The sequence below is a fragment of the Idiotropiscis lumnitzeri genome, chromosome 4 (assembly GCF_059441095.1).
Source record: "Idiotropiscis lumnitzeri isolate Australia: NSW breed Sydney's pygmy pipehorse chromosome 4, RoL_Ilum_1.0, whole genome shotgun sequence".
NCBI lineage: Eukaryota > Metazoa > Chordata > Actinopteri > Syngnathiformes > Syngnathidae > Idiotropiscis > Idiotropiscis lumnitzeri.
In genome coordinates this window covers 21,592,638-21,615,104 of record NC_142394.1, presented here as the reverse complement: position 1 = coordinate 21,615,104, position 22,467 = coordinate 21,592,638, and the positions used below count along the sequence as shown (strand labels likewise).

General features: G+C 46.2%; 2 protein-coding genes across 3 annotated transcripts in view; one reads left to right on the top strand and one right to left on the bottom strand.

Annotated features, from left to right (window-relative positions):
- The window catches only part of slit3 (slit homolog 3 (Drosophila)), a 236,782-nt gene extending 234,457 nt beyond the window's left edge, over nucleotides 1–2,325 (bottom strand). For both annotated transcript variants that reach the window (XM_088294962.1, XM_088294963.1), the window contains exon 1: nucleotides 2,241–2,325. The gene's annotated coding sequence lies outside the window, so the exon portion shown is untranslated. The remainder of the gene's footprint in view (nucleotides 1–2,240) is intronic.
- A 19,021-nt stretch (nucleotides 2,326–21,346) lies between these two features.
- On the top strand, nucleotides 21,347–22,467 carry LOC148338550 (uncharacterized). Its single transcript, XM_088293499.1, has 2 exons — nucleotides 21,347–22,202; nucleotides 22,296–22,467. Exon 1 carries the CDS (start codon nucleotides 21,347–21,349, stop codon nucleotides 21,992–21,994), a length of 648 nt encoding a protein of 215 aa, XP_088149625.1. The 3' UTR covers nucleotides 21,995–22,202; nucleotides 22,296–22,467.

The window sequence follows — 22,467 nt, the reverse complement described above, 5'->3', positions numbered from 1 at the left end:
AGCAAATACTGCAAAGATGATTGTCTATTTTAAAAGGGGTGTTTATTTTTTCAAGTGGGCGACTCACCCAACGATTAATCGGGACATGGTATCTGTTATAGCGGAGATGAAATATGGAGTGCATCAAAATTGAATATCCTACTTGCAGCGTTTCTTTATCTCGAAGAACAACGCTACTGATGTATAATTGGGGTATGCCGTCAATTAGAGCGGAGGGGAATTATTTGAAGAAAAATTTTTTTGGTCTTTGCAACAATTTTAGGTGCATTTTTTATATTTTAATTAAGTGATGTATACACATGTACATCAAGATATAGAAATATGTTGTAAGTATTTTTTTTTTATATTCAAGTAGATAATACACCCAAACAATTGGGGAATTGCATATCTTAGAGTGGAGGCGACTACTTGAGTAAATTTGTTGTGTATTTTGGGTGCAGAACTCTGGTATATGAATCTATTTTAGGTGCAGCGTTTATTTAATTTAAAGTGGATAAGGCACCTGGGAATTCATTCGTCTTCCACTTCCACATGTGAAGATTAACATGTTCCCTGCCATTGACGGCTAAACACGTCAAAGATTTATTTATTTTTTTTACTTGGCTGGTAGTGAACGAGTTTAATCGAGCTTTGGAGGCTAATTGAATTATTTGATGAAAAAGTATATATGAATATAAATATTTAGATTTTGGTGTGTTTTTAATTGATTGAAATGGACGACACATCCCAATAATCAATTAGTACACATAATGTTTATTTTAAGCCGAGGGGAGGGCCTATTAGTTAAAACATTTCTTTTCACGTATATAATGCTTTGATGCATTTTATAATTAATTAATTAATCACAGCATGATGGACACTATCTGCAGAACGATGTATGCATCAAGACTGTCTATTACAGGTGACGCATTTATTTATTCAAGTGGTCGATGCGCCCAACGATTACTTGAGGCACAGTATTTGAGGAAATACGGTATACATGTTTGCGCCACCTGTGTCCACTTAGCGGCTAATCCAAGATCTCTCTGGACCAAAGCTCCGCCCACCCCCACTCAATGTGTTGATAACCTGACACAAGTCCTCAGGCCCGTTTGCGGCACTCCGATTCAGCTTTTTATGGCTTGGAGTGCCAGGGGAGAGTTATCCCGCAATGTCTGCTGGACATGTTTTATCCCTGAAATGGAGCAAATGTCAAAAAGGAGCCAAGGGACCCATCAAGGGGGGGCCCTCAAACTGAGCCCCCAACTAATAAAAGTGAAGTAGAGTTTCAATTCAGCCAACAGTTAACTTGATAAGCTTGAAGCTCCACTCTAGGTCAGATCTGTTTAAGGGAATGTCAAGTGGACATTATTTTCAGTCATAAGTTATTTTACTTTTTGAAAAGCTGGCTCTCAACAAGCAGTCTGATTGGTCAATTATGAACTTAGATATTACTTCTTCTTGTAAGACTTAAAGAATGTTCTAACACGACAAAAAAAAAAAAAAAAAGGAAAAATGGTGTCCTACCAAAACATAATTCACAAACATGACAAAATAAAATTTAGTTACAAAATCACATATTATGTTATAATTTTAGACCATTCAGAATTCAGGACTTAGCGTGTATCACTTTCTGTTCAATTTTTTGATTTGTGCAAAATTCTACCAAAGTGAAAAACATAGAGTGGGTGTGCCACAAGGCTCAAGCCTCGGCCCACTTCCTTTTTTTTTTTTTTACAGACTAGAATTAAGTAAAGTACCAAGCCTCTTTCCTAAAATCAACTGGAATAGGATCCATCTAAAAATAACCAATTGACACAAAATGGATTCATACGTTTTCTAATACTTTTAGTGTGAATTCATTCATCGGTCGAGTTCGGACTATTTGTTGAAAAAATAATTTTATAATTTCATCGAACAAATATTAGAACTGGGGTTACAAGGTTGTAAATATAGGTCAGTGCTTCTGATCGTGTTTAACCCAGCCGCGAAGGCCTTGCTCAACCCCTCCAGAAGCTGGTGATAACTTGTGACATCATTATCATCCAATAAATCCATTTTTCAACAAGATAAACCCAAAGCAACATCAAGGTATACAACTCCACAGGCTATCAATAACCAAGCGTCCTGACTTCTGAGGTCATAGGTGATGTCGTGTTGCTTTCTCTTCAGATCAAACACAAGAGGGGTAGGGGGTCTTCCATGGGGAGATAAGATGCGGGTGTTTGATTTCACATTCTGGATGGATGACTTTCACAAACCTCGTTAGACGACACAAGCGCACGGCGGAGACGTACCCCCTCGTACGTCGTCATATGGCCTTTGTTAGGAACATTTGATGTCTATAAAAAGCTGGGCGAAAGGCTGCCGTTGAAGAAAAAAACTTATTGGAGTGAAAAAGGTATGGCACATCTTTCTCACATGCTAAAGTAGTGCAAACACTCAGTCACTCGTCAACATTCCGCTTGATTTTTGTATTTCTTGGAGCGTCATAGCCACAGGTTGTTATCTGAGCCTTTTGGGAGGACGATATCATCTGCTACGGAACGTCGAGGATCGCATTCCAAACCTAGATCAGAGGAGAGCTGGGAAGGAAAAGTGTTATGAGTGTAACATATTGCTTGATGTTAAGATAGACATTCCACATAATGCGGTGGGATGGGTGCGGACCGACCGGGCTGAGCTTTGTTTTCCAACCGGCAGAAATGTTGAAATATGTTGCTGAGAGAATTTAGGAGGAAACAGCACAAAGGGCAGCATTTTATTGTATAGTATTCTATTTTTTAATATCACTCTTTTGGCCAAAAGTATAGATTTGGTCTATACTTGAAACTAGAAGAAAACGGACGATAAAGTGGAACCTCTATACACGGAATGACTCATTTTGCAAAATAATGAGATTACACAAAAAAAAAAAATCAGGAAAAAGAAAAACTATCTCTATTAAACGAGTGTCAGCACTGAAGCACAGCTGGACTTTTCTTTGAGGATGTTGATAAAAGTGCTACACAAATATTCCGGCTAGCTGTATGGGTAAGGTGTCACCATGGCGAAAGTGAACAGTATTATATTATATTATTACGCAAAATAGACGTCGAACCGTGATTTGATAGGAAACACTGTTTTTTAATGTAATTTTTTTTATTTTCACTTATTTCTATACTGTATACATATTTATAAATGTAATGCACACATCACCAAACACAAATGCACCCACACCGGCCATCGCTTCTCCAACTTCACAGAGAAATATGTGTGCCACTTATCAGAAGCTAACACAGTTAGTTAATGCAAACCTGTAGATTAATTAAAAAAATAAAAAATAAAAAATAAAAGAATCGACGCAACTCTGTTTACATTTTGGTTTTCACATGATTGTGGGTGACGTTGTTTCAGACAATGTAGTCACTTTAAAGTGGCTCTGAATGATCTGATTAAGTCATGAACATAAAAAAATAATAATAATAATTTGTTGGTGGTTATTATTCAAATTAGCCTCAATATTGTATAGCAGTGGGACGAAAACGGCGCATTTGTAGTCACATTTTCAGAAATCACAAATAATGACTTGGTTGTTTAATTTTACACTTGATGGGTGGGCACAAACTCCAAAATCCACCTATTTGTACACAAGACATAAAAAAGTCTGAGTTGGCTTGACTACCATAATTAATAAAAGTTTTCACAAGGTTCAACATATCCGCAGTCAACTGTTAGCAGACTATGAAAAATGCATCACATCTCACATTCGGTATGCTTCTCATTAGTGTTAAGTCAGAATCAAGGCAACACCCGCTGGGCTAACCCAGAAGCGTCACATTTCACACGGGTTGAATTAGCGGCCTCTCTAATTTGTCCGACTCCCTTCTGAGAGCTAAACGCTTCTGTGCTGTGATTGGTGGAGCAACACAATTAATTAATCAGATGGATTTTAACGACAAGTGTAACATTGCCAACTGAGTGTGTGCATGTACTACACTCTCACTTGCCTTTGAGGGGTTCTCGGAAAGCAATTTTAAAAAGAGGTTGGAGCGCCGAGATCACATTTTAAAAGTGTGAGAGAGTAGCAGGAGACAAAAAACATAAAGTTCCATATCGCCTGGTTTAAAGTTTTCAAGACTAGCAACCATCAGAATGGCCAAAGCAAACAAGCTAACCGCTATTCTTAGCTAGCTTCTACTCGCTGACCCGCTCAGACGTATAAAGTCTGTGCTGCCGTGTTAGCTTCACATTTTGCTGCTCCACAAAGCGTCTTAGCTAGTCAACTAGTTGCAGGTTGTCTGCAAACGGGCCGATTTGCAATTAGTCCACTTCAATCGTTCAACATTAATGAATTAGTAAAGACGACACGATGACTTGTCGACTAATCGTTTTAACCGCAACCACTCTGCGAAAAGTACATTTTTGATAGGTTGTGGTTTTTTGTGTTGGACTTTTACGCCATATTTTCACACCAAAAAAGTAAGTCAAATTTCAAATTGTTTCACCACCAAACGGTTCAAGGAACCAAGTCACACAAGTGAAGAAATTAGCAACCATCATCCTGTTCTCACTCCTGGATTTCCAACACTTACAAGTTCAATTACTTTGACTCTACTCCACTCTGCTTGCGTGTGTGTGTCCATATGTGTACTTTTACAGTGAGTTGCAACAATCTGGGGCGCCATTATGTTCTCCGGTAGCCGGCAGCGAGTGCACGAATGGTTTGAGTTAGAGGGGGAGAAACGGCGAGAATCGAGAACTACAAAAAACTCTGCAGAGGCCACAGTGCTCTTGTATAAGCCTCAACCCCCAAAGTGCGTTTAATGCAATGCTTACGACATTTTTTTTAACGACTTGATCTTTGCTTTGCTATTCCAGAAGAAGCCCAGAAACCATGAATGACTCCAGTGAGTACGGTAGTTAGAATGTACTGGAGCACATGTGCACGACAAGTGGCAGACACTGTAAAAGGAAATTTCAAGCATTAATGATGCAAATGTTTTCATTGCAAACGCTTCTGTGTGATTATTTACCAGCAGTTCTCAGTAGAACGAGAGGGGGTGACAAATCTTAAAAAAAAAAAAGGGTTCAATTAATTTCAGTTCAATTATTTTGGGGGATTTTAGTCCGGCCCACGAATCAGCCCTCTGGCGTGTGATGAAACCACTCACGGCCAAATGGGCCAACGACAAAAATTGACTCCGAACGTGTCAAAAGCGCCACTTACTTGCATTGGGTAATATTCTTTGAGTTTATGTTTTCCGCGTGGTCCCTGAAGTGCTCACGAAGGTGACTGGCTCATGTGATGAGTGAGTGAAATGTTGGCGCAGTTGGCAGCATGTCGTGCGTGAGATTGGCTGACTTTATCAACATAAAACAAGACACATTGGGCACGCTCGTGGAGAAGAAGAAAGAAGAAGAATGAGATGAAGAAGAAGGAGACAAATAAGACCATAATAAGGTTAGTGCATTTGAAGAGTATAAACCTCTGCCGTTAGCATTTCTCCAGATGCACAAACACTTTTTATTTACTTATTTGTATTTTTTTTTTATTTCGACAACCAATTAATAGTCAGATTAATTAAAAATATATAATGACTAAAATAACTTATTTATTGGTCCCTCACAATAAGTGACATGAATTACAGGTAGAATCATTGATAGTTATACATTAGTATTTGTTTAACAATTTTTTTACATTATTTTTTTAAGGAGAGGAGGTTGGTTGTCATTAATTTTGTCTTATTTTGTCATGTGTTTTTGTGGGGAAAAAAAAATTGTCCAGTCTGTGCATCCATTCTCCCTTTTAACCTTAACATCCCGATGAACCATGCGCCGCCTTCGAATCATCAACACAATTGAGTTTACAAGAGCGAAAACACATTTCAAGTCTCTCGATTAACTTTTATTGGCTTCACTGAAATTTCAGTAGTTAAATGAAGCAAAAGGATAAAACTTAAAGTCGTTTTGTAGAACTGTGCATAATTTTTTTTTATTAGGGAGTTTTATGCTTGAGACACATAAAAGCTCGTTGTTTGTGTCCAGACGTGCAGCATGAATGGCAACAATTCAATTTGGGCTTGTTTTTTTATTCATCACACTTAGTCTCGGGTATGTTGAGAGGGTGAGCTGAAGAGAAAGCGAGAGGGAGCAACTAATAATATCGAGATGGTGAAAGTCAAGATGGATGAGGAGAAACAGAAGGAGGAGGCGGTGTTGCATTCTGGCTAAAATTGTGAATCGACTCTTCCTCGGAGGGTTTCACGGCGCATACAAATGAACGCGGTCGCGCACTCGTGGCCGCAGACCACCTGTTTCCTCTGAATGCATTTCAATGTTGTGACCTCATAACTGGTTCCAGCCTTTTGCTTTGCGTCGAAACGGTGTCATTGTTTATCACAGCTGGCTTGTATCACCCACTTGAATGTTTGTTACCTTCCAGGTCAAGAGGAGTGAACTCGGTTTGTCTTCGCCAGCCTATTCGTCTCCCTGGAAGTTCAAGGGGTGGAATATTCGCCGGAAGGTAAAAGTGAGGGCTAGCTGGCTGGTGTAACACAGCAGTGGGGGCATGAAGAATGTGTGTAAGGACGCAAAAATGGTTCCTACCCAAGCCAAACATTCCAACTATGAAGGAGCAACTGTCTTGTGGGACAAAAAATAAATCCACAAAAGCACATTTTTCGTATATTTTCTGTACCGCCTTGCATATTTCAACAGCAACTGACTGATTTGTGAGTGTCTCCAATGGAGAATATTTACAAGATTGACTGCGGTTGATGTTTTTTTTGCCATAACTGTAAAAATAGCTTCATTTTCCCAGTGACATGTCAATTCATCCATTTATTTTCCAATTGTCCTCAGTATGGTTCAACCTTTCCTAACAATAAATGATCAATGGCTGTTGTTCACCATGGTAGCTTATGCATCTAAAATAAGAACATGTCTGGCATTTTAGAGTATCCCAAGAGATGACAGGAGAATGACCAAATGTGGTTTCGTCAGGATTAATATTGGATTGATCCATCAATCCATTATCTGTACCGCTTCTCCTCACGAGGGTCGCGGAGGTGCTGGAGCCTATCCCAGTTGTCTTCGGGCAGTAGGCGGGGGACACCCTGAACTGGTTGCCAGCCAATCGCAGGGCACACAAAGACGAACAACCATCCGCCCTCACACTCATACCTAGGAGCAATTTAGAGTGCCCAATCAACCTGACATGGATGTTTTTTTTGGAATGTGGGAGGAAACCGGAGTACCCGGAGGAAACCCACGCAGGCACGGGGAGAACATGCAAACTCCACCCAGGAATTAGCTTGGATTTAGCGTCCTTAAAAAACAGTCTGAAAAAAGGTAAAAAAGCAGTGCCTGAGGCAGGGAGGCTGGAGGAGATATTTAAGGTAGATCGGTGCATATATATATCCAGGGGCTCGATGAGAGAAGCCTGGAAGGAGGTGTGAAAGTCTGCAATCCAAAATCAGAGTCAAATTTCAAAGCTGGGACCAAATCCTGCAAGTAGGCAGAACGCGGAAAATCAAGTAGGTCAAAAAATAAAAAAACAACGGTCTGAAGATTGAGCCTTGTGGCACTCCTGTTATACCGATTCATCCATCCATTTTCTATAGCGATTCTCATGGATCACGTGAGACCCAAACCTTCAGGTTTAAGGCAAAAGACTGTCGCCAGAGCACCCACTCTCATGAACACGGCAGAGCAATTTAGAGTCCTCAATGAAGCAAACATATTTTGGGAATGTGGGAGCTCTGGCATTTGGTGAACATGCAAACTGTGCACAAATTTGAACAGAGGACATCAAACTGGGAGGTTGACGTCCTAACCGCAAGGTCACCGGGCTGCCTGCTTCACACACTGTAAATATAACCATTGCTCAATATGGTGTACAGCGTTTCTGCAAAACTTGACATGAAGTGTAACTGAATGCATCAAATATTTCCATGCCACAATGTCCATCACCCTCCCTCCTCCGTCGTGTATCTTGCCACATGTGATAGACAAACAAAAAATGTTGGCAGAGGTTTTAAGGCGCTTCATCCACATTTCCAGCTGTCTGCCGTCTCGTCTGTCTTGGATTTTGCCGTCCTTCGTCATACAAGTCCTCGAAAAAGCAACTATTGTTCAAACGCTGGAGGGACGGACTCGGCTGTCTCAGATGACGGTGCTTTAAATGTTTGAATGAAACATCTTGACCGCATAATGACACTAAACAATCCAGTCTTCAAGTGTGTGTGTTTTTTAAACGATGAATTGACTTTAAATATATCTGACATGTATTTCGAATTGGGGGACACGGTCTTCCTTTAATGTGACGTTGCATTGATCTAGCTCTCTTTAAGTGGGTGTTCCGCCTCTCTCTTGGCAAGCAATAACACATTATTGGAAACACTGTTTTGCGCAAAGCTATTTGTTTGTGTTTCTATGCGCCGTCCCGCTTCTTATGTGATTTATTTGACTGCATTGCAGGGCTCAGCTCCGGTTTCAGGCAGTTGAGCCAACATAAACCTTGTCACAACTCTGAATTCCTGCCGAGGCTACAGATTCCAGGCAAAGCTACAGTGGATCAGCGCCGGATAAATAGGAGAGATAAGCTCTGGCATTGCCCTACATAGCACACCAATTGGGCAAGGAGCGTCCAAACTAGGACTTGGGTACGCCACTTGAAACGAGGCCCGTTATCCTCACAGTTGGCGTTTGATAATAGGATGACGGTCAAAGTCTATTATGCCCAATGTCAGATTGAATCAATATGATTCATGAAAAGTAATTGTTGAGTCGGTGGCGTGGATTGCGTGACATTGAATGCAGGAGCGGGGGTGCTTCTGAGTGGGAATAAGTGACATCTAGTGGAAAACTCAAGCGTGACAAATAAAATCCGATTTTTATTTTTTTGTTGCACATTTGTTCGTGAAAAGTAATTTACATTGGAATGAACTCATTCACTGTCAACCATCCGAGTTACAATGCATGTTTGTCGTCTCTAACCATATAGCAGTGGATTCCATAAGCATGATGATGGCCCAACATATACGGAATATCGAAAATTGTTGACATTTATATACTCAGCTGCAGAGGGACCAGGCATCTATTCAGAGAAAGGACAATTTATAATACTGTAAACTCCACTATTTATGGGGGACTGTGAGCAGCTCTGGATAAAAAAGAAAAAGTGGGTAAATGACCGCCCCCAGATTGTTTCTAATTGTCTATATTAAACGTTTAAACGGCAACCATACCACAAACTAATGATTCCAAATCACAGTTAAATATTTAAAATCCATCTTATAATATTAACCTTAAAAATAAATGTCCTACAGATGATTTGATTAACAATGCGGTAAAGACTCCCCAGGACTCCCATTAACAACCCAGGCTAATCATAGCTCCTCCCCAATTTACAAAGCTCTTGACACCCAATTAGCCAAGGCCATCTCATAGCAACAGATGTTTACGAAAAGAGAGAGAGAGAAAATGAGCAAATTGAGTGGACTATATAAAAAATACCATTTCCATACCATCCGATACCACTTTTTGGGTCCCGATACAGATACCGCCAACTGGCTGTGTAGTATCGGCCGATACCGATACTGTACCGATACTTTTGAAAAATCTAAATATAAGCACAATTTTTCTTGTAATTCTAAAGAATTGCATACTCACTGGGATGTAAAATTATTCATTCACCATATATATAATTGTGCAATTTTGCCTGTTTATGATCTTTGTTGAGTTGTTTTCTTTATTAGGCCATCGTCGAGCCATTAGTGATGGCAATGAAGTGTGCAAAGGAAGAAAACACCATGCGAATGAAGGATGGCATCTGATTTTGACTTAAGATGAGTTTGCCAAAGTTTAGCTTCCCCCTGGCATGGATTGTTTGATTCATTTTCAGATTTTTGCATGCTAAAGCACAATGTTATGAATTAAGGAACTACACTGTGACAGTTTCTATTTTGATGCCGTGTTTCTATTTTGTTCCTGGAGACATTTGATCAATTAAAAAAATTACAAAATGGAGTAATTGGATCAGCAAGGAAGAAAACCACTTTCTTTTTAAAAAAAAAATCATATTTCGGTTTTCAGTGGACTTGTAGGGGATTTCTACAGAAAAAAAAGCCTCCAATTCCCCAGTAAGTAGTCACATCTCTACTCTCTGGAAGTGGGGGAGCTTTTGCCAGAGTGAATTAGAGAGCCTGCTCAAATGTTTGGCAGATGCCGAGAAGTTGATCACAATGTCGCTCTGCATCAAAGAAGTTCATGCTCGCGTTTTGCCGTACAGCAGAACACAATGAAGTAGTCAGGAGGGAAGAAGATGCCAGCTGGACTGAGGAGTCACTTGCTTAGCCCTGTAAATATGATCCAAAGCACTGATAGTGATAAGCCTCGTTGGCTTAGTGCGCGGTCCTCTTGTGTAACTTCATCAATTTGTAACCAGTGCCCACTCTTGGCTTCGGTCCCGTCTAATTTAAAATATCCACAAACTATCTCCATGTAATCCTCATCTTAATTCCATGTCTAGTGCACCCAGAGAAACTTTTTGACTTTGTTGCCCGCCAAGATTAACCACGTCCTTTTACTCGTTGAGCTCCGCTGTGGTGTAAAGCGACCTGGGTTACTTACACCGAGCAATTTTCGGATGCCGGTTTACAGCGCGCGTAATCAAGGCTGCGGTCGCATTGTCATCAATCTCAACGTGACGGCACCAGATGCGGCGTGGGTCCCGGGGACCAGCTCGCGTCATCGGTGGCCGTTGAACATTTCCCACAATTCTGTTCTTAAAAATAAAGTCAGGCACATTCATTCATCACTGGCGATACATCAGTAAGCGGGATGTGTCAACTTGATCGGACCCAGTGAAATACACGTTTGGCGGTTCCCATTTCTGGCCTATATTAAAAACTGTGATATGTCAAGAATCCTGTGGGCGGAGATGGAATGCCCACATTTTTCTTTGCCTTGTGGGAGAGATCTATACTTCATGTAAAGTACACATCAGGGATGGCATGAAATCCCCACAGCCCAAAAGTTCATGAAGGATTGTAAGGGCAGAACAGGACCGCCGAAGCCTCAGGACTCCCCATGGCAAACTCTGATGATCATTGTTTTTTCGCCAGGAAACTAAAATAGAGAATTCCATCCATACTGTTTCTTGTAGAGAAATAGTTAAAGACTCCAAAATGTGAGTTCAGAGTTTCAAACTGTGACCTGTAGTACTTAGTTGCAAAACGTTTTTTTCAGATTTGATGGGTGTGGCCAAAACAAGGCGGTTATCTGGCACAGTTGTGACGTGCAGTAAGCTAGCAAGCTGGTCGCTAATCAATCACAGGGCACATCCAGTAAAAGACAACAATTCATATTCACATTCTCACTGTCACAAAGTTGGAACTAAACCCACCGCGGCCTGCCCGGAAGTTACGCGAATGAACCACTACAACGTCAGTGACTCCAAATAGAGAAATATTCACTCCCATTTTTACATTCGCCGCGAGTGTTAAATCAAGATGGCAGCAGACACGCCTGTTCAATTAGTGACATTCCAGTCGGTAGTGTCAGTTTGGAATGTAAGCTAAAGGGACAAACGAGCTATAAGCTAAGCTAAGTCGCAAAAAAACACTTTTCCGATACAATATTGGAGTGCTGAGAGTGTGGTAAAAGCATTTTTTTTCCAATCTTGCTTCTATCGTAATAAGCAGCCGAACAGAACTATGACACTTTTCACGACCCTTTCACTAGGCTATCGGTTGTCGTGGCACAGTACGGTTTAGTTGCAAAAGGCAGTACATCGAATCGAATGAGCTGTCCCGCAGTATCCGGAATTTAGCAACTGGTTGGCTGTGACTTGAAATTTGAATCGCTGATTCTTTTATTTACTTGTGGTGGTAAAGCAAAGCATTGATACAGTCAAAAAATTCAAGGCCAAGGGCCTCATTCTCATTATCACCCGTTTTTCTCTCATTGTGGCAATCCGCTTCTTCCTTGACAATCGTGCCATGTTTTTCTGGTTCAAAAGTTGTTTTGTTTTTTCAATAATGCAGCACAGCATACTTTTTGTGGAACGGGGTCGAGGGCTGACAATTTTTAGGAATAAGGCCAGAGGGTCGAGGCCGAATGGGGACAGAGATTGCAGCTGTAGAGCAGGGGACTGATCGGCAAAAGAGGGTCAAGTGCCCAGCTCTGGTATGTGCTAAATATTGTTGCAAATTGTGTGGTTTCCGTTCGCTCTAAATCAGGGGTGGGCAAACCTTTTCATTGGCGGGCCACAATGGGTTCTAAATTTTGACAGAGGGGCCGGACAAGGAGCAGATGGATGAAGTGTTTTGGTAACCTCACCTCATCGGACAAAAAAAAAAAAAAAAAGAAAAAATTTAAATGAAAGTGAACAAAAGCATTACAACAAACTATCTGTCTTTGAAAAACCACAGTATTTAGAAAATAAAACATTAACAAGGTTTATTCATTGAATTTTTTTCATGTTCGGCGGGCCAGATTAAAACGTTTAAGGGCCGCATGTGGCCCCCGGGCCGTAGTTTGCCCACGCCTGATCTAAATAATACCGTATTAAATAGAAACGTGGCTAACATCAAGCAATGTACTGATTCAGGGACAAGACTTGACCAAACGATTAGCATTATCACATCACTTTTACATGAGGCTGGATTATTTTAAGGTCGAGGTTTTTTGCGTAAGGGTGGTTCTGAGTCCAAGATGGCCCACTTAAGTCCAGACATTTGGGATTCGGCCAAGGAATATTTACGGTATGTGACTCACTATTAAGTGACCCAAGTGGAACCCAGACCGGGTTAACAAGGTTGAAAATGTGCATTGGGGTGGCTCCTCTTGATATACAACAGAGTTGAACCCATTTATTTAAATAGCGAATGACAAATAGTCAGCCCAGACACAAAAATAGACAAAAAAATGTCCCTCTGTGTGATTTTCCACTGCACAATGGTCGAAGTATGCATTGTTGAGTTTCACTCGTTCTTACAGTAAATACACAGCAAAGAAATGGAACTCAAGTACAAATGTAAAACTTTACTTTCCCAATTACATACTTCCTAAAAATTTATAACTTTTTGCCATTGCCTGAGTCCAACGTCTGGGTTCGCGCTTCAAGCAACAAGTGAGGCACTAATCGACCCGTAACTCTGCGGTTTGGTCGTGTTGGGATAGTCTTTCCCACAAAAAAATATCACCGGTCCAGACGAGTCGGGTCCAAAGTAAGTGCTCCACAGCTTGGAAACAGGCCGCCTTCCAGCTTCTCTTTCCCCCCAGTTAGCTGTCACTCTCCCCAACGTGAGGCGAAACCAGCGTACGGCCATTAAGCCGAGCTGTCAAATTAGCAGCGACCGGGTGATTTTTCGCTGAGGTAAACATGTACGTCTTCATATCGAAACAATGCTAAGAGAAGTGCGAGCATTACTCATTCGTTCCCCGAGCCAGACGTCCATCGCGAGGATGGGGATTTTTCTTCGGCACGCATCCAGGTACAAACCACATGGGTAGCGTTTAGTGCGTCAGAACAATGGTTTAGGAGTTGGCCACACATACTGAAGCGTAGCAGTGCCATGGTACTTGTAGCGTTTGGGTTTTTCAAAATTGAGACCATGTTTCCCCATAAAGCGGTTGCTTCCTGTGGCATGCGAATGTGTTTTTGAAAAATAATGACAGATCACTCGAGCCAGCAGTGGCCCCCTGACAACAGCAGAAAGCCACACCAAGAGATTTTCATCTGGAGCCATGGCAGCGGTGGTGAGAGCATTTTTATGATCGACATCGGACACTTTTTGGGCGAGGGAGAAGCGTCGCTGCGCCTCCATCCAGCTTCAATTGAGCTCAAAGGAGAAGTTAATAACGTTTGTAAAAGCTGACATATTTCCCCTGGTGATTAACGCTAAAAGATTTACATGATCTGACGTATCGTGCAAAGGTGTCAAAATCAAGGCCCGTGGGCCAGAGCCAATCCTCCATGTCATTTTATGAGGCCCATGAAAGAATTTTGCCTTGACTTCTGTTCAAAATTAGTCATGAAAATTATTTTTTCAAATAAATCAAACTTGAAACTGTCTCCCCACTGTTTTTATAGCATAATTTACAGTTACTCCGTTTAATGTCTCCCCGCTTCCTCCATTTCCGAAAAAGAAGACAAATTATTGCGCTTTTGTCTAAAGTAAAAATCGAAGCTGTTTATTTTTCAGTGTATGTAATTTTTTTTTTTTTCATGTTCGTACAAAACACAAGCTACTTGTTTTGCATTTCATTCACTTACTCCACCCGATGTGACCCGAAAAATGAATTTATAATGAAGTTACATATGGAACTAGGGCTACACGATATTGGAAAAAAATGACATTGCGATTTTTGGGAAGGCTGCGATGTACATTGCGATATTGAAACTAGAAAAATTTTGACTATTTAGCAGGGGGCGTGAGCAAGACGGTCTGTGTAGTCTCAACAATGTAGAGCATAGTGTAGAGTGCTGCTTTTATGAAACAAACCAAAATTTTCCGTGTTCTTAAAAAAAAAAAGAAACATCGCACGTCCTACGATGTGACTATCGTGCATGCGCACATCGCAATCGTGATGTTCAAACCACATATCGCGCTGGCCTATGTGGAACTGTGTTTTTTATTTTTTTATTTTATTTTTTTTTTTGTCCGTTTATGTGCCTTCACCTTTATAACCTGCCCTCTTGAGGGCAACCATCACTAGGATGTAACAATCAATGAAAACAAGTTTGACCCTCCTGGTAGAGTGCAACCTTAAAATAAGAATACTCAAAAGCTTGTATAATTTGCAAAGCAAACACATTGAGAAGTGTCAAAGATGATGTCAAAGGTTTGGCGTTTTATTATCTGTTTATCATTCGCAAACCTTTTCCTTGGAATTTATCCAGACGGGCTGGGCAAAAACAACATTTATCTTTCAAAAAGATTGCTGGCTACGAATAAAACGGCTATCAAAAAACATTGAGTCCAGAAATTGCCCATCACATTTTTATCTGCATTGTAAAACACATCTGTATGGTCCTGAGTAAATGACTTACTCCATATGTCGGCAAAAAGATTTGGATGGCAATTTTTTAAAGAAATGGCATGGCCGTTTAGCCAATGAGTCTAACTATTTATAAATATTTCATGTTTAGTATTTTGGGTCATAATTGGGCAAATTTGCTTTATCTTACTATGGATCGTCCTAGGACTTTGTTTTTGTTTCTTTTGTGTCTGTCTCAATCTGTATCTAAAACCCTAATATAAATTTTAAAAAAATAAATAAAAATAAGCACAAAAATAAAAATCACGTGAGACATTTTGGAATCTTACATAAAGCGGAAACCCATTTTACAGTTATAACTGTATAATCAAATTATCTAACTTGACTATCACGTGGGCGAAGGGTAGTGGTGGGCGTGGGCGTAAATGGATGGGGCAGTTTTTTGGGGTAAATAAAAAAAATCTGATCGAAAAAATGAACTAATTTCATTATTTTTTTTTTTTGTTTAACAAAATTCCCATGAGACTCAACTTTTGCGTGTGATCTTATTTTTTCAGTCTGCTTCAGTGAGGTCATGGAGTAAATCATAGGAATGCGAACGGCAATTTCCAATGCGCTGCATGCATGTGCACACCTCCTCATGTTTCCCGGCATTACCTGAGAGCATGCCTGCAGCCTGATTAAAGGACATCCGATACGACGACATCAGTGGTTGCCATGGCGGCAAACTGGCGCAAATTAACCGGAGTGTGGTGGTCATTTCCCCCGTTAAGTGCTTGGGGAGGTCGCGGTGGCTAACGTTACACCAATCACACGGAGCGCTCGTCAAGTGTTCAGATTCCCAGGAGAGCTGCCACAGAAGGGAACGGCTTGGTTTCCGCTTTTCTTCCCTTTCATAACTTTTTTTGGTATCTTTCTGCTTGTGTAAGCATTTCTAATTGGGCTTCATCTTTGTGCAGCCGGCATATCACATCCGTTAATTGACTTCCAGTCCCTTCCTAATTCTTTATCCCCAGAGACTCGAGTCATATGACTTGCTACATATGTTGTGACAGCGCAAGGTTTTATGACTTGACTTACGACTTGCTTCAAACAAGTTATGACTTGACTTGACTTGACTGTGGCTCGGGACTTGCTTGAGATTTGAAGATTACTGCTCAAGACTTCCGTGTGACTTGCGCATACAGTATGTGACTTACGCCCACCACCTCTCTTCTCTTCTTCCGTCTTGTGATTTGGGAGCCAGATTCTGGGTTCCAAACTTGCCCATTGTCAGCTGGGAGCAACTCAAATCTGCCTGTGAAAAGTGTCATGGAAAATTGATAGCTGGACATACAATATAGAGTATGACGGGTGTGCCACAAGGATCAATCCTGAGACCACTGTTTTTACATACTACAATTTAGTAAAAATTAGTCACCAGCAACCCTATGATAGACTAGCGCTATCGAAAATGGAAAGATGGATTTGAGTACCCGGCTCAATCAGGTAATACAAATATTCTCGGCAGTACAGTTCTGTACTAAAATAGTAAACACATAAAAACCGTACGAGTCAATACAAAGTGGGTGTTGCCGTACTTCCACTACATGCGCCGCAAACACGGATACGCACACGGATAGACAAGAACAATTTATCGACTTGATGATGAAAATACAAACCATAATCTTACTGTGTACTGGCGTTGATTTTGCTTTGCAGTTTCAACCAGAGCTTTTTGTACCAGAAGCTGTCCTTTTCTCTTTGTTAGGTTTTTCATTTGTATATATGTAAGTATTATTTTTTTAATGTAATAAATTTGAAAAAAAAAAATAATAATCGATTTTTCCTTCAAGACATTTTCATTATCAACCAAGAAATAAGTAGCAAATAAAATCATCAAATTTTATAGACGCTACATACACATACAACTCAACTTTCAAATGTCAACTCTGTTGCTAAACAAAACAGCAGCACCTTCCATGTAAGCAGCCTCCCCGATGAATTAAAGTTTGTAGGAGCAAAGAGTGATCACTCCACTTTGTTGTGTTGCGTTTACATTGAGAAACTAACTCTTCCTGCCACATTTCTCTCAATAACTGTGACGGTTCGGGTCGGGGAGGAGGGCGTGGCAGTTCTGTTTGTTTACAGATTCACGATCCACCCAGCCAGGCCCTCCTCCGGAGAAAGTGGGCGTCGGCTCCGGCGCACCTGCAGCTCGTTGCCGGCAATCAGCGCCGGCTTAAGAACCAGCCACGCCAGGAGTCCGACGCCGGATTATCTTGTCACCTCACGTGGTACTGGCTCATGTCTCGTCTTGTTTCCCGTTCGCCTGACTCGCCTTGCTCTCGTGCTTGCTTGACCCCTGCTCTGCCGTCTCCCCCCTCTAGCCGACCTGAACCCGTCTGGTCCCGCTCCGCACGCCAGCGCCTCCGAGATCCCGCCCGGCAAACATCCCGCCAGCGCTCTCCGCTCCGCCGTGCTTCGCGCTACCACGCCAGCCCGACTTCGCCTCCCGACGCGTCTCGCTCGACCGCACCCTCGTCCGCGCCACCCGGCACTTGCCCGTCGGCTTCCTTCGACGCTGTCCTGGACGACGCCTGCCGTGTGGTGGACTCTCTCCCGCTCGCATCCCCACTCCAGCCCTCAATAAACCCTGTTTCCCACTCACCTGTCGCTTTCGGGTCCTCCTTCCTTCCCACACGGTTCGTAGAACCGCGACAGAATAATCCGGCCAAGTTAATGGACCCCGCGACCACGGACCCCCTGGGCGAAGCGCTTGCCCACCAGGGCAGCGTGCTCGAGCGCCATGATCGAATGCTGCAGGAAGTTCCGGGCTCCCTCCAGGCCATCCAACACCAGCTCTCGCACCTCTCTAACCAGGTGGGTTCACTCGCTCCCCCCTCCAACCTCCCCAGGGACGCGACCCTGGCCCCCCCGGCCGCCGCATTGCATTATGCGGGCGGTCGAGAGCCCCACGTTCCTACTCCCGAACCCTACTCCGGGGACTTGGGCTCGTGTAGCCAATTCTTACTCAGCACTTCCCTGGTTTTCGACCTCCAGCCCCACAGTTACGCTACCGAGCGGGCCAGGATCGCCTATACCATCAACTTGCTTCGCGGCCGCGCCGCCAAGTGGGCAACCGCATTGTGGGAGGCGGCGTCTCCTGCTATGTCTACGTACGCGGATTTCAGCCAGGAGTTACGCCGTGTCTTCGACCACCCGGTGCAGGGGCGCGAGGCGTCCCGCCGGCTCCTCTCCCTCCGACAGGGTTCCCGCTCCGCGGCCGATTTCTCGGTGGAATTCCGCATCCTGGCCCACGAGAGCCGTTGGAACGAGCCGGCTCTCCGCGAGGCGTTTCTCAACGGGTTGACCGACGCCCTCAAGGACGAGCTGGCGATCCGAGACGAAACCACGACGCTCGAAGAACTAATCGCCCTGTCCATCAAGGTGGACCATCGGTTGCGGGACCGGCAGGCTGATCGTTTCCGACGCCCCGCCAGAGTCGCCGCCCGGGCAGCCATTCCCCGACCCGAGGTTCGCTCGCCATCGCCGGTTCAGCTATCCACCGGCGCGGAGGAACCGATGCAGGTAGGAAGAACTACTCTGGACCCTCTGGAGCGCCAGCGCCGTCGGTCCCATCAGCTCTGCCTGTATTGCGGCCTCCCCGGCCACTTCTTGATCCACTGTCCCAGTAACCCAAAAGAGCAGGCTCGTCGCTGAGGGAGAGCCCAACGCCGAGCCTGCTGGTCTCCGCTTCTGGCTCTTCTTCCCGGATGTCCATCTCCGCCCGGCTGCTGGGTCCACACACCCCCCGCTCGGTCACCGCGCTGGTCGACTCGGGGGCCGACGGCAGCTTCTTGGACCTGACCCTTGCCCGCCAGCTCGGCATCACCATGGAACCCATTCTGTCTCCCCGAAGGGTGGTCGCGCTGGACGGACATCTCATCGCCCGGGTCTCCCAACAGACCGCTCCCCTGACCCTCATCGTCTCAGGAAATCACCGGGAGTCCATCAGATTTTTTCTGATCCACTCTCCCCAGGTCCCCCTGGTCTTAGGTTTCCCCTGGCTCCAGACCCACAATCCCACCATCGATTGGAGGAGGTGCGTGCTGACAGGATGGAGTGAGTTCTGCCACTCCCACTGCCTGCGTTCAGCGGATCCGCCCCCTTCCTCTACGCTCCCCCCCCCCCCCCTCCCCCTGACGTCTCCTCCGTTCCCCCGGACTACCACGACCTGGCGCAGGTCTTCAACAAGGACCTTGCCCGTACCCTCCCCCCCCATCGTCCGTACGACTGCGCTATCGACCTCCTCCCGGGGGCCCCCCTGCCCAACACCCGGCTATACAACATCTCCAGGCCAGAGAAGGAGGCCATGGAGACGTACATCCGGGAGTCGCTTGCGACCGGTCTCATCCGCCCCTCGTCTTCTCCTCTGGGCGCGGGCTTCTTTTTCGTAAAAAAGAAGGACGCCTCGCTCCGCCCCTGCATTGACTTCAAACCACTAAACCAAATAACTGTCAAAAACAAGTCTTCGCTCCCCCTCATCGACCCGTCGTTCGAACCTCTATGTGAGGCCCAGATTTTCTCAAAGTTGGACTTACGAAATGCGTACCACCTGGTCCGCATCAGGGAGGGGGACGAGTGGAAGACGGCATTCAACACACCATTGGGGCACTTCGAGTATCTGGTGATGCCTTTCGGACTTACCAACGCCCCCGCCGTCTTCCAGACCCTCATGACAGACGTTTTCCGCGACATGCTCAACCGGTTCGTATTCATATATCTCGACGACATCCTCATATTCTCCCGCTCTCTCGCAGATCACCGCCGGCATGTCCGACTGGTCCTCCAGCGCCTCCTGGAGAACCGCCTCTACGTGAAGCCCGAGAAATGCGAGTTCCACGTCCCTTCGGTGCCCTTCCTTGGCTATATCATCGCCAGGGGGCAACTTCGCCCCGACCCGGCCAAGATCCAGGCCGTGGCGGAGTGGCCCCAGCCCACCACCCGGAAGGAGCTTCAACGTTTTCTCGGATTCGCAAATTTCTACCGCCGTTTCATCCGGGACTACAGTAAGGTCGCCAGTCCACTCACCGCGCTTACGTCCACAGCCACCACATTCCAGTGGACCCCGGCGGCCGCCCAGGCCTTCACCCACCTGAAGAAGGCCTTCACCAGCGCCCCCGTACTCCGGCACCCAGACCCCGCTCTCCAGTTCATCGTGGAGGTGGACGCCTCCGACACCGGGGCGGGGGCCGTCCTCTCCCAGCGGGACCCCGGTACCCAGGTAGTTCATCCGTGTGCCTTCTTTTCCAGGCGCCTATCCCCCGCCGAGCGGAACTACGACGTGGGCAATCGTGAACTCCTCGCGGTGGTATGGGCTCTCCAGGAGTGGCGGCACTGGCTCGAGGGCACCTCGACCCCTTTTTTGGTCTGGACCGACCACAAAAACCTGGCATACCTGCAGTCCGCCAAGAGACTCAACCCCCGCCAGGCACGCTGGAACTTGTTCTTGAGCCGTTTTAATTTTACCCTCTCCTTCCGCCCCGGCTCGAACAATGGGAAGGCGGACGCCCTCTCACGTCAGTTCTCGCCCCCTGCCAGCCCTGACGCTCCGGAGCCCATTCTTCCCTCGGCCTGTCTACTGGGGGCGGCCACCTGGGACATCGAGCAGGTCGTCCGCAACGCTCAGGAGCAGCAACCGGACCCGCGCCCAGTCCCTTCCGACCGCTTGTTCGTTCCCGACACCGTGCGGTCACAGGTACTGCAATGGGGGCACTCATCCACACTCACCTGCCACCCGGGGGTGGCACGCACTCTCCGCTTCCTCCAGCAGCGTTTCTGGTGGCCCCGGATGGCAAAGGATACCCGGGAATTCGTGCGAGCCTGCTCCGTCTGCGCCCGCGGAAAGGCCTCCCACGCGGTCCCCGCCGGCCTCCTCCAGCCCCTGCCGATTCCAAGCCGTCCATGGTCGCACATCGCCCTGGACTTTGTTACCGGTCTCCCTCCGTCCAACGGACACACAGTCATCCTCACCCTGGTCGACAGGTTTTCCAAAAGCGTCCACTACGTCCCCCTGCCCAAGCTGCCCACCGCGCTTGAGACCGCCAAACTCATCACCCAACACGTTTTCCGACCCCACGGCATCCCGGAGGACATCGTGTCCGACCGGGGTCCCCAGTTCGCTTCACAAGTTTGGCAGGAATTCTGCAAGGCAGTCGGGGCCACCGCCAGTCTCTCCTCGGGCTACCACCCCCAATCCAACGGCCAGACGGAGCGGGCCAACCAGGACCTGGAAGCCGCCCTCCGATGCGTGGTGGCCCGCAACCCGGACTCCTGGAGTGACGCACTACCCTGGGTCGAGTACGCCCATAACTCCCTCTCCACCACGGCCACAGGTATGTCTCCCTTCATGGTTTGTTTCGGTTACCAACCACCTCTCTTCAAGGACCAGGAGCATACCGTGGCCATTCCTTCCGTGGAGGAGCACCTCCGCCGGATCCGGGGGGTGTGGGCCGAAGCGAGGGCCGCCCTCATCCGAACAGCCCAGAGGACCAAGCGACTGGCTGATCGCCGTCGGTCCCCAGCCCCGGACTACGTGCCTGGCCAAATGGTGTGGCTCTCCTCACGCGACCTTCCCCTACAAGTCGAGTCTCGTAAGCTGGCTCCTCGCTTTATCGGTCCCTTTCCCGTCGAAAGAATCATCAACCCATGCTCTGTTCGACTCAAGCTTCCCGACTCCCTGAAAATTCACCCCACATTCCATGTCTCCCTCCTCAAACCGGTATCCTCCAGCCCTCTGAGCCCTCCGGCGGCACCCCCCCCACCCCCCATGATAATAGACGACCACCCGGCTTACACGGTGGCAAAAGTCCTGGACGTTCGGCGCCGGGGCCGGGGCTACCAGTACCTGGTGGACTGGGAGGGTTACGGTCCGGAGGAGCGCTCCTGGATCTCCCGAAAACTGTTTTTGACCGACGCCCCCATCAGGGAGTTTTACGCACTTCACCCGGACAAGCCGGGTAGGACGCCAGGAGGCGTCCGTTAGGGGGGGGGTACTGTGACGGTTCGGGTCGGGGAGGAGGGCGTGGCAGTTCTGTTTGTTTACAGATTCACGATCCACCCAGCCAGGCCCTCCTCCGGAGAAAGTGGGCGTCGGCTCCGGCGCACCTGCAGCTCGTTGCCGGCAATCAGCGCCGGCTTAAGAACCAGCCACGCCAGGAGTCCGACGCCGGATTATCTTGTCACCTCACGTGGTACTGGCTCATGTCTCGTCTTGTTTCCCGTTCGCCTGACTCGCCTTGCTCTCGTGCTTGCTTGACCCCTGCTCTGCCGTCTCCCCCCTCTAGCCGACCTGAACCCGTCTGGTCCCGCTCCGCACGCCAGCGCCTCCGAGATCCCGCCCGGCAAACATCCCGCCAGCGCTCTCCGCTCCGCCGTGCTTCGCGCTACCACGCCAGCCCGACTTCGCCTCCCGACGCGTCTCGCTCGACCGCACCCTCGTCCGCGCCACCCGGCACT

Excerpts from the sequence above, each read along its gene's own strand:
- LOC148338550 (XM_088293499.1), top strand. The coding sequence starts at position 21,347 with ATGTCTCCCTTCATGGTTTGTTTCGGTTACCAACCACCTCTCTTCAAG.